We start from the raw sequence: 12,250 nt of genomic DNA, 5'->3' as shown, positions 1-12,250 counted from the left end.
CCAAGGCTTTAAATTAATGATTTCTAAAATGAAGGCTTCAGAGTTGTCAGGGGCAGCTGAGATCACTCATGAAAGGCTGTAAAGTCAAACCTATGGGCTGTTGAGGCAAAAAAGAAGCACAGGGAGAGACATGCAGGACTCTTCTTTCTTCCTCTTCTTCTGTTCCAATTCTCTGGCTTTTAATTTTTATTTGCTAAGGGAAACAGCATGTCACTGAGGTTTGCTTATTTTTCAATCATTCACTGACTTATAAATGTATACAAAGAACATCAGACCAGGTGTTAGATGAAAGATATAAAAGATGATAATACCTTTAAGGAAAGGCACCTAAAATATAGCATGTGACATCTATAAGAAATTAATGCAGCCTTCATTAATTGGGGCTAAACAGTGGGTATCAGGTGAAAAAATGACATCTTACCAGGCCAGCATACACCTTCAAAGTCTCCTCCTTCATGATTCCTCACAAAGAAGCCCTGTTCTTTGGCCTTAGCATACACTGAGTAGTTGGGATCAACCTTGACGTGGGGGTCACTAATGACCACAAGCTGTCAGGACATAAAAGTTTAAAGATCTCATCAGTTTCACATAAGTCATATGTTCATTTATATGTTTTCATCATAGTTTTGGAGTTCACATTTTACTCAAAACAATTGTGTTGTGCTTAGTCACTCAGTCATGTCTGACTCTTTGCAACCCATTAGACTGTAGCCCATCAGGCTCCTCTGTCCACGCGATTTTTCAGGCAAGAATACTGGAGTGGTTGCTATTCCCTTCTCCAGGGAATCATCCCGACCTGGGGATTGAACCTGTGTCTCCTGCATTCAGGCGGATTCTTTATCTGCTGAGCCATCGGAGAAGCCCATAACAACTACTATTACTGAGATATTTCAGACACCAGTAAAATCCTGTCACCTTTCATGTGCTCATGGGAATATAAACTGATATCAAAACCAGGTCTATTCTTTTTCACAGTGATTGCTGTCCCTCCAATACATGTTCTAAAGATCACATTTATTAAGATTCTCTCTCTCTGTGGTGCTGAGTGCTTTACATAAGGATTAAGTAGGCAAGGTCTCTGCTCCCTGGATACCTAAGAGGCTAAGATAACACAAAAGCAAACATTAGAGAAAACAGAATTATTAAAAACAAACAAACAAAAAAAAACCCAAATCCAACGGTACAGCCATATTTAGGAAGGAGTGAAGTGTTAATTGCTCAGTCACGTTCAACTCTTTGCAGCCCCATGGACTGTAGCCTACCAGGCTCCTCTGTCCACAGGATTTTTCAGACAAGAATACCAGAATGGTTGTCATTCCCTTCTCCAGGGCATCTTCCTGACCCAGGGATCAAACCCAGGTTTCCTGCATTGCAGGCAGATTCTTTACCATCTGAGCCACCAGGGAAGCATTTAGGAAGGAGGTTTGAAAAGAGCTATGATCAGAGCCCCATGTCTTTAGCATCTTTATCATCTCTCCTTGCCCTTCTAATACCATCACTTTCACCTACTTGAGGGCATCAAAACCATCTATTTGGCTAAAATAATCTTCTAAAAATCATCCTTCATGTCTGTTAAAATCTACTCTACACACTGAAGTTTAATTCTCCATTGCTAAAAAACTTTTAAAATATTAAAATGTGGTAAGATATATATAACATAAAATTCACTATCTTGACCAGTTTTAAGTGTGCAGATAAAGAATCTGCCTGCAATGCAGAAGACATAGGAGACCTTGCAGTTCAACAGTGCATTCACAATGTTGTACAGTCAATGTGTACAACTCTTTTCATCTTGTAAAACTGAGACTCTATACCCATTAAAAACAACTTCCCATTGCCTCCTCCTCTCTAGCCCTTGGCAACCACCCTTCTCCTTTCTGTCTCTATGATTTTGACTGCTTTAGATATTACAGATTAGTGAAATCATATAGTATTTGTCTTTTTGTGATGGGCTTATTTCATTCAGCATAATGTCCTCAAGGTTCATTCATGTTGTAGTAGCATGTATACAAACAGCCTCCCTTTTAATGACTGAGTAATTTTGTATCATTTGTATATACCACATTTCCTTTATCCATTCATCTGTCAGTTAGCTTTTGGGCTGCTGCTGCTGCTGCTGCTAAGTCACTTCAGTCGTGTCCGACTCTATGCGACCCCATAGACGGCAGCCCACCCGGCTCCGCTGTCCCTGGGATTCTCCAGGCAAGAACACTGGAGTAGGTTGCCATTTTCTTCTCCAATGCATGAAAGTGAAAAGTGAAAGTGAAGTCACTCAGCTGTGTCCGACTCTTCGTGACCCCATGGACTGCAGCCTACGAGGCTCCTCTGTCCATGGGATTTTCCAGGCAAGAGTACTGGAGTGCTATTGCCTTCTCCAAGCTTTTGGGCTGCTTCAATAATAAACACCAATAAATGTTTATTAATTGGAAGATTAAGAGTTAACAGCGTTGGCTCTGAACATTTGTAAAAGGCCTGGGGATCAACAGAATGGGTTGAAAAGGCAACTTGAATCTCACAGATAGGGACTGAGGGATCTGTTCACGAGATATATATACGGGATTCTTCCCTTTTTCCTCTGTTTTTTTTTTCTCCTTCACTCTTTTCATTATTGCCATGACCACCACCACCATCACACCTGCATTATATACTTCCCAGTGCCATCTCCCTGTCCTCATTTTCTATTTTAGTTCTTTCCTTGGCCATATGGACAGGTTGAGTCCATCAGGGAAGCATGCAGGAAAAACAGTGTACTAAAGAATCTGACTTCATTTCTGACCAACTGTTAAGAGCTTCAAGCCCCACCACATCTTCAGGCCCTTTACCCTTCTGCCCAGATCTGTGCATGCTGACAAAGCCCTGATGCTTCCTTCTTTGGGGCCAACAAGAAGTTCAAACCACACAAGCCCTAGTGCACGCACAGGAACCCTCACCCCAGTTCAACACTGTAACCACTTAAAACCTGAGCCTGTCTCCTTTCCCAGCTCTCTTAGGCCATTTTCAGAGGAGCTTGGGAGCAGCTCTGCACCCCTAAAATGCCTCACCATGGGACTAATTAACCTGTTCATACCCTTTTGGTGCCAGTATGATATCATCAATCTTGACATCAAATCAAATTTTGTGTGAGGTGCACCCATCACATTAGTACACGCTGGTCACAATGAATGGAACCGAATGGTAGGCCCCTTCATCCTTGTGGGGACCTAGACCCACTAAGGGAGGGGTGGATAGCGTTATCACCTTTTCACGAAAGCTTTTCTATGATCACGATTACAGTTACACTTGAAAGTACTATTTTACGGCCATTTTTTTTACAAGATGGTTCTCATTTACTAATGTGCCAAGGCAACTTGAACATTTTTAAATGCTCTGCAATGAAAAGATTCAGAATGCTGTCCTGTGCGTATATGCATGCTAAGTCACATCAGTTGTGTGCAGTTTTTTGCGACCCCATGGACTGTCACCTGCTAGGCTCCTCTGTCCATGGGATTCACCAGGCAAGAATACTGGAGTGGATTGCCATGCCTTCCTCCAGGGGATCTTCCTAACCCAGGGATCAAACCTGTGTCTCTTACATCTCCTACACTGGCAGGCAGGTTCTTTACCACTTGTGCCACCTGTAAGCCCACTGGCTTATTTTACCTTACGTTTTTTGCTCCTGAGCAGATCTTGCATCCTTTTGGGGTTTGGGAATCTTTTCTTGTCCCAGGTGAAGTACCTCTTGCCCTCTGTGTGCTCTATGTCCAGCCACATGACATCATAAGGAATGTCATGTTCATCAAATCCGGCATCCACTGCCTTTACATCCTGCTCATCTTCATAGTTCCAGCGGCACTGATGGTACCCCAGAGAAAAGAGAGGGGGCATGGCTTGTGTGCCTAAAAGGGGGAGATGACAACTGAGCCAGGAACCACCACAATGATAACTGTACATTCCTGAATATCTACAAGGTCTAAGCACTGAGTCTCACACTTAGGGCATCAAGAAGAAAGCATTTTGTTGATCCATTCATCTTTTTTAAAAAGAATTAGCTTATTTTTGGTTGTGCTGCCTCTTTGTTGCTGCACAAGGACTTTCTCTAGTGGTGAGTGGAGGACACTCTTCGTTGCACTGCACGGGCTTCTCATGGCAGTGGCTTCTCTTGTTGCAGAGCACAGACTCTAGATGCATAGGTTTCAGTAGTTGTGGCACGAAGGCTTTAGTTGCTCTGCAGCATGTGGAGTCTTCCTGGACCAGAGATCGAATCCATGTCTGTTGCATTGGGAGGTGAATTCTTATCCACTGTACTACCAGGGAAGACCATGTTTATCCATGCACTTCTGATGAGCACTTAGCATGTTTGCACTTTTGGGCTCTCGTAAATAATGCTGTAGTGATCTTTGGCATACAAGTACCTGTTCAGCCTCCATTCAGTTCAAGTATATATCTAGGAGTGGAACTGCTGGATGAATTAGTTAGGGTTCTGTAGAGAAACAGAATCAAAAGGATATGTATATATGTATATATGTATTTATACATATACAGAGAAAGAAAATGATCAATTGATCTTAAGGAACTGGTTCATGTGATTGTAGGGGCTTATAGCTTTGGATTCTCCAGGTAGGCCAGCCTGGAGAACCAGGGAAGGGTTGAAGTTGCAGCTTGAATACAAAGACAGTCTCAAGACAGATTCCTTTTACTTTAGGGGATGTGTGTGCTCAGTCTTTGTGACCCTATGGACTATAGCCTGCAAGGCTCTTCTATCCATGAGATTCTCCAGGCAAGAATATTGGGGTGCTTTGCTATTTTCTCCTACAGGGTAGCTTCCCAACCCAGGGATCGAACCTGTGTCTCCTGTGTTTCTTGCACTGCAGACAAATTCTTTTACTTCTGAGTCACCGGAGAAGCCCCTCTTTAGGGGGACACCTCAGTCCTTTTTTCTCAAGGTTTTCAAATGATTGGATGAAACCCAGTCACATTACAGAGTGTTAGTCTGCTTTACTCATAGTCTACTGATTTAATTATTAATCTCATCTAAAAAATACCTTCATAGTGACATCTACACTAGTGTTTAACCAAATATCTGGGCACCATGACTTGACACACAAAATTAATCATCATGCTGGGTCATATGGTAATTCTATGTTTAGCTTTTTGAGGAACTGCCAAACTGTTTCCACAGCAGCTGACCATATTATGTTCCAATCAGTAATGTATGAGTTTCTAATTTCTCCACATCCTCACCAACATTTACTATTTTTTTTCTCTCTCTTATTTTCTGATTTAGCCATCCCAGTGGGTTTGAAGCAGTATCTCATTGTGGTTTTAATTTACCTAATGCTGTTGAGCTTCTTTTCCGGTGCTCGTTAATCCATTTGTACATCTTCTTTTGAGAAATCTCTATTTAAGCCCTTGGTTCATCTTAGAATTAGACTGTTCCTTTTTGCTGTTGACTTATAAGAGTTCTTTATATATTCAGGATACTAGACCCTTATCATATATATGATTTGCAAATATTTTCTCACATTCTATAGGCTGGCTTTTCACTTTCTCGATAACGTTCTTTGACTCACAAAAGTTTTTAAAGAAGTCCAACTTGCAACTTCCCCGGTGGTCTGGTAGTTGAGACTCCCTACTTTCACTACAGAGGGTGTGGGTTAGATCCCTGGTTGGGAAGACCCCACATGTCAAGTGGCACAGCTGGAAAAAAAAAAGGTCCAACTTATCTGTTTTTTTCTTCTGTTGCTCATGATTCTGGTGTCATAGCTAAGAATCTGTTGCCAAATCCAAGGTCATGATTTACCTGTTTTCTTATAAGAGTTCTATGACTTTAGTTCTTATATTTATTCCATTGATTGATTTTGAGTTAATTTTTTGTATATGGTGTGAGATAAGGGTCCACCTTCATTCTTTGCATGTGGATATCCAGTTGTCCCAGTACCATGTGGTTAAGACATAATTATTTCTCCATTGAAAGGTCTTGAACATTTATTGAAAATCAATAGGCCAAAGATCTATGGGTTTATTTTTAGACTCTCAATTTTATTCCACTGGCTTATACGTCTATCCTTATGCCAGTACTACACTGTTTGGATTACTTTAACATTGTAATAATTTTGAAATTAGAAAAGTGTGAGTCCTTCAACATTTTATTTCAGGATTTTTTGGCTACTCAGGCTCTTTGAAATTCCATATGAATTTGAAGATCATTTTTTCTATTACTTAAAAATGATATTGGATTTTGGCAGGGATTGTAGTAAACCTATAGATTGCTTTTAGTAGGACTGCCATCTTAATAATATTAAATCTTCCAATCCATGAACATGGGATTTCTTCTTATGTATCTTGGCCTTTGGTTCAGGGTTTTTTTTGTTGGTTTTTTTTTTTTTTTTTGTAGTTTTTGGCATACAAGTTTTTCACCTCCTTGGTTAAGTTCCACTTCCTGGGTACTTTTTTTTTTTTTTTGTAGTTTTTGGCATACAAGTTTTTCACCTCCTTGGTTAAGTTCCACTTCCTGGGTATTTTTTTTTTTTTTTTTTTTTTAGTTTTTGGCGTACAAGTTTTTCACCTCCTTGGTTAAGTTCCACTTCCTGGGTATTTTTTTTTTTTTTTTTTTTGTAGTTTTTGGCATACAAGTTTTTCACCTCCTTGGTTAAGTTCCACTTCCTGGGTATTTTATTCTTTTGGATGTTACTGTAAATGGAATTGTCTTCTCAATTTCATTTTTAGGTTGTTCATTTCTGGTGTATAGAAACACAACAAATTCTGTGTGTTGATCATGTACCATACAACTTAGGTTAACTGTGTGTGTGTATATGTATTCTTTGGGATTTTATATCATATAGAATCACATTGTCTGTGAATAGAGATAATCTTACATTTTCCTTTCAAAGTTGGACGGTTTTTATTTCTTTTTTTGCCTAATTTCTCTGGCTGGAACTTCAACTACAATGTTCAGTAGCAGTGATGAAAGTGGGAAACCTCATTTGTTTCCGATCTTAGGGGAAACCTTGCAATCTTTCAGAATTGAGTATGAGGATAGCTGTGAATTTTTCATAAATGCCTTTTATCATGTGGAGGAAGCTTCTTGTTATTCCTAGTCTTCTGAATGTTTTTATCATTAAATAGTGTTAGATTTTGTCAAATGCTTTTTCTGCGTTAATCAAAATGATCTCATATACCTTTTAAAGATAAAAATGCTTTAGTGCTAATCCCAGCGGTATGTTTTAATGGAGAAAAGAACATATAGAAGTTCAGATTGGGATACTGGTTACCTGAGATAAAGATAGAGAAAGCCCAGGGATTAAAGGGGTTAAAGGTAAAGAAAGCCCAGGAGCCTTTAAGGCTCCAAGGAAGGCAGATGGGTGAACATTAGTGACTAGAGAATGGAGATTACCAGCCCCAGTGGAATGTTTAACCATTCCGCTGGTTAAAGGGAATGGGATGAGATGCTGAATGGGATGAGAGTGGGAGGATAAATGCTTGCTTCTTAAAAAGCTTGGGTAAGTTGTTTACAAATGCTATATCATGTGCAAAAAATGTTAATTTACAGTGATTCTACACGGTTTAGAGGAAATACCATGGAACAAAAAACTGACATGTCCACATGAAAGTACCTGTAAGGTATGAATACTGCTTGAAGACATCAGAAGGAGTAGGTCCTGTCAACAGAAAAACATCAATGATTCCACTCTCTGACATCCAGTGCACATCAGTTCGAGACCCGACCTTTTGTTTAGCAGCAACTGGGCCCGTCTGGGTCAGTGTGTACTGAAAAAGGAATGAATGAAAGTCTGAAAAATGTCCCTCTAACCCTCAAGACCCACCCTTATGTGTATAATAGTCTGTTCCTTTGTACATACCAACAGCCTTCCCTAGTTATACTGTAAAGACTCTAGTGGCAGAAGACTGCCACTAGAAATCCCTGAACTATGATTACATTTCACTAGTTTTGTCTCTCCTGTAAGTATGGTATGCAGTCATGATCCATAGCTCACCTTTACAGCAGGTTCTGTTTTGATCTCCACTAGTGTTTCTGAGGCATTTAGCCAAAAAATGCCTAGAGTTCTGCCCAGTTTGTGGGCCAGGAGATAAGGCACTGAACCATAAATGCCCATTTTGTCATGTATTTTATATCCATAGACATCTAGGTTATAAAGACGGTAAGCATCACTATCACTGAAACATACAAAGAAGGATTACAAATGACCATCATGTATATATTATTAGTGAATATTATAGCTCCATTCTCCCCTGCAAAGCTTCCCTTATAGCTCAGTCAGTAAAGAATCTACCTGCAGTGCAGGAGACACAGGTTTGATCCCTGGGTTGGGAAGATCCCTGGAGAAGGAAATGGTGACCCACTCCAGTATCCTTGCCTGGAAAATCTCATGGACAGAGGAGCCTGGTGGGCTGAAGTTCATGGGGTTGCAAAGAATCAGGCACAACTGAGCGACTAACACTTACTTACTTACTTACTTCCCCTGCAAAGACTTGGGTCCTATACATCTTTCAAAGCTCAACTCTTTACCACTTCTCTAAAGGTTTCCTGACTCAATCTGGCTAACTATGATCCTCCTCCTTTGATTCTTTTGGCATTTCTTCATGCTACTATTGGCATGCGTATCTCATGTCTTAGATATCTTTTCTGAATATCTCTTATAAGGTGAGGACCATTTCCTATGAATCTTCCACAGTAGCATGCAAAAACTAAATTGACAGATTTGGTGAGTATTTCTCTGTCACTAAAACAAAACAATAGTATCCTAACATGCCTCCACAGCACTGAGTAAGGAAAGATTAGGAACTGAATTGAGGTAGGAAGCATGGAGCTCAGACTGGTGTGAGAGCAACACAGTTTCTGATTCACCTGTCACTATGTCTACCTATCATCTAAACAGCATCTGAACCAGGCAAATTTGACCAGATCTTTCAGTTCTGCTGCTTCTTTGTCTGATACCTCTGGCATTTTTCAGTCAATGGTGTTAGTTGGAAATAATCTCCCCAAGGGAATCCAAGGCAATATGAGATGCCACACTTTTCCACTCCAGCTCACTGTCCTTTTTTTAGTAAAAGCCTTTTCTAGGTCACTGATCTTCACAGTATATTTCCCAGGGTTCCCCAGAAAGGACTTGAGAGACAAAAGCAGAACCCAGGAAGGTGATGTAACGAAGATCTTCCTGCTACTTCAACCATGAGTGTGTGCATGCTCAGTTGCTCAGTTCCGTGTTTTTATGTCTTCTATACTTTTAAGTTCAGCATTACAATTACATTGTCTAATTTTTGCTGAAAAACAAAATAAAAATTGAAAACCATCGTTCTGAGTGATCATTAAAGGGAAATTCTTAAAGCTCTACAAGCAATATCAAAGAGGGAAAGGCCAGGCACATATTAGCACTGACTCAGATATCGCACATATTTTCTTTTCAAACTTTTCCAGTCCAGAAACCAGAGCCTCCTGTATGAATTCTTTTCACTTTACCTTGTGTTTTTAAGTTGGTGTGATTCAGCATGTTGCGGGATTCCATAGAGATGCTCAAAACCATGCAAAGAGAAATCCAAACCAATGGAGGCAGGACCTACAGGGACCAGGAGAGTGACTGAGTTTTGCTTCTCAATAGGACAATCAATTAATGAGATTCAGTTAACTATAGGAATAGCAAGATGACTAGACTACGGATCAAGAGACCCGAGCCTGCCCTGACCAACCACATATGCTGACTCTTTGTACTTTGTTGTATTCAGGTGTTGTGGGGATACAAAAAATGCACAAGGCAAAGTTCTGGTCACTTATTAGTTACGTTTTCTTAGCTGTGTGCTACAGTTCTCTGTGTTCCCACATTTACAGTATATTTCTTTTCTATCTGTAAAATATGATTACAAAGTTTTAGATTTTTTCCCTAAATTTTCCTGAACTATACTGCATATTTGTTTGCTTTAGGAAGAAAAGGGTAGTGATCACTTTTAATGCTTGCCAGATGAAAGGCTGGGTGTCTTCTGCCTGCCTGTTCATTCTTACTGCACACAAGAACTGTGAGGTCAAGGGTACCTCTCCTAGCTCCTCAATATACACCCCCTTCCCTGTGACTGTAGATGTAAAAATTTCCTTTAACTGAAGACAAAGTCCTTTATTTAACAATTATTTTAGAGATATGGGGAAAATGAAAGTAACTAGGAGAAAGAACATTGATTTAAATTTACTCTTGGGTAAAAGTATTTGACATCAAACGGTCCTTGTTTGGAGGAGTTTATGGAAAGTGGTTGCTATAGATAAGACACAGAAAGGATTATAATGTTACATACAGGAGAGCCTTGCTGCTGCTGCTGCTAAGTCGCTTCAGTCGCGTCCGACTCTGTGCAACCCCACAGATGGCAGCCCACCAGGCTCCCCCGTCCCTGGGATTCTCCAGGTAAGAACACTGGAGTGGATTGCCATTTCCTTCTCCAATGCATGAAAGTGAAAAGTGAAAGTGAAGTCGCTCAGTCATGTCCGACTCTTAGCGACCCCATGGACTGCAGCCTATCAGGCTCCTCCATCCATGGGATTTTCCAAGCAAGAGTACTGGAGTGGGGTGCCATTGCCTTCTCTGACAGGAGAGCCTTAGGGCTCCCCTATTTATAACTTTGGGCTACACTGTCAGTCCTGACCAGGACTATATATCAGTATATCAGTATACTAGGCTATAGAAATAGATGCTAGATCAGAGATTCTCAAGGAGTTAAGAGAAGGTCTGTTATTCTACAGGGTAGGGAGGAAGGAGGGTAAAAGTCAGTATTTTTTCCAACTAAACAAGCCCCAAGTATTTGAAAAGTTATCTCCTAAAGAGACAAATTCCCTCCCTGCCACCTACATTCCCTAAGTCTCCCCTCATCACTTAGTGAGAAATGTCATAGATGGTCACTCAACACTCACATGAATAGTGAGGAGGCTTGGAAAAGGTTGAGAACCACTGGCTTGAAATGTTGGGGCTAATGAGCTGGGTTTCTCATCACTTGACTCTCATAAAAACAGAATGTAGAATTTGCAATTGATTCACTGAAGAGTGCAAGCAGTATGCCGACCTAGGTCCCTCTATGAGACCAGAAGCTTCATGAGGCCTATATTTCTCTTACACTCCCCACAAGTCATACGCTCACTATTTCTCTATTGCAATGCATTACTGAAGAATCGTGGTCCTAAATATGAGATTTCTGTTCACCTTACAAAAGTCACGTATTTAGGTGCCAAAGCTCAAGGGACTTTTAGATAGAAACTTTTGGCTATTTTGGAAAGAACTGTTTGGAAAGAACACTACACCAATTTCAATTGTACCGTTAACTTTGACATCCACAAAATTTTCAAATTTCTCCTCCCAGAGGCCCAGTTCCTCTTGATTTTCCTGTTGGTACAAAAAAGAAAAAAGGTAGTAAACTAAGGCTATATATTGCAACACATGTGGTTACCGCAATAGCACATTTATCTGATTAGAATACTAGACTGAGGAAATGAGTTCATCTTTTAAAAGACCAATTTGTGATATCAATATACAAAATTAGATCTGTGTTCTATATAAATGCCATTAATCATCCTTATGATCTACAGCTAACATGAATATATTTTTTATTGTGGTAAAATATATATAACTTATATATATATATAAAACTTACTATTTTAACCATTTTTAAGTGGCATTAAGTACATTCACATCATTGTGCAACCAACATCACAATCCGACTCCAGAACTTTTACATCCTTCCAAACTGAACCACTACAACCATTAACAGTAATGCCCCATCTCCCCTCCCCCCAGCTCCTGACAACCACTTTTCTAGCTCCTGTCTTTATAAATTTGACAACTCTAGATAACTCGTATAAATAGAATCATACTGTATTTGTCCTTTTGTGACTGGCTTATTTCACTCAGTATAACGTCTTCAAGATTCATCCATTTTGTAGCATGTGTCAGAACTGCCTTCCTTTTTAAGGCTGAATAATATTGCACTGTGTGTACATACCTCATTTTGTGTGTGCATTCATCAGTCAATGACTCTTGGATTGCTGGATTGCTTCTACCTTTGGGCTACTATGAATACTATTCTGCTATGAACATAGGTACACAAACATCTGTTTGAGTCCCGCTTTTACTTTTGGATATGTATCCACAAATGTAATTGCTGGATCATATTGTAATTCGATGTTTAATTGTTTAGGAACTGCCACACCATTTGACATGAATATCTTTACAAGAGCCAAAATGATGGGAAAGCACTTTGAAAAATGTAGTTTTTATATAGG

At 39.9% G+C, this 12,250-nt stretch overlaps 1 protein-coding gene across 6 annotated transcripts in view; it reads right to left on the bottom strand.

Annotated features, from left to right (window-relative positions):
* GANC (glucosidase alpha, neutral C) overlaps positions 1-12,250 on the bottom strand; it is a 66,711-nt gene that overhangs the window by 29,395 nt on the left and 25,066 nt on the right. For all 6 annotated transcript variants that reach the window (XM_070797341.1, XM_070797342.1, XM_019968594.2 and 3 more), the window contains 6 exons: positions 11,288-11,354; positions 9,458-9,554; positions 7,974-8,154; positions 7,593-7,746; positions 3,640-3,875; positions 422-548 (listed from right to left, as the gene is read on the bottom strand). In XM_070797341.1, the coding sequence (XP_070653442.1) occupies positions 422-548; positions 3,640-3,875; positions 7,593-7,746; positions 7,974-8,154; positions 9,458-9,554; positions 11,288-11,354 (862 nt within the window). The remainder of the gene's footprint in view (positions 1-421; positions 549-3,639; positions 3,876-7,592; positions 7,747-7,973; positions 8,155-9,457; positions 9,555-11,287; positions 11,355-12,250) is intronic.

Source organism: Bos indicus, chromosome 10 (assembly GCF_029378745.1).
Source record: "Bos indicus isolate NIAB-ARS_2022 breed Sahiwal x Tharparkar chromosome 10, NIAB-ARS_B.indTharparkar_mat_pri_1.0, whole genome shotgun sequence".
Classification (NCBI taxonomy): domain Eukaryota; kingdom Metazoa; phylum Chordata; class Mammalia; order Artiodactyla; family Bovidae; genus Bos; species Bos indicus.
The sequence above is the reverse complement of the archived record's forward strand: the minus strand, read 5'-3'. Positions and strand labels throughout refer to the sequence as shown.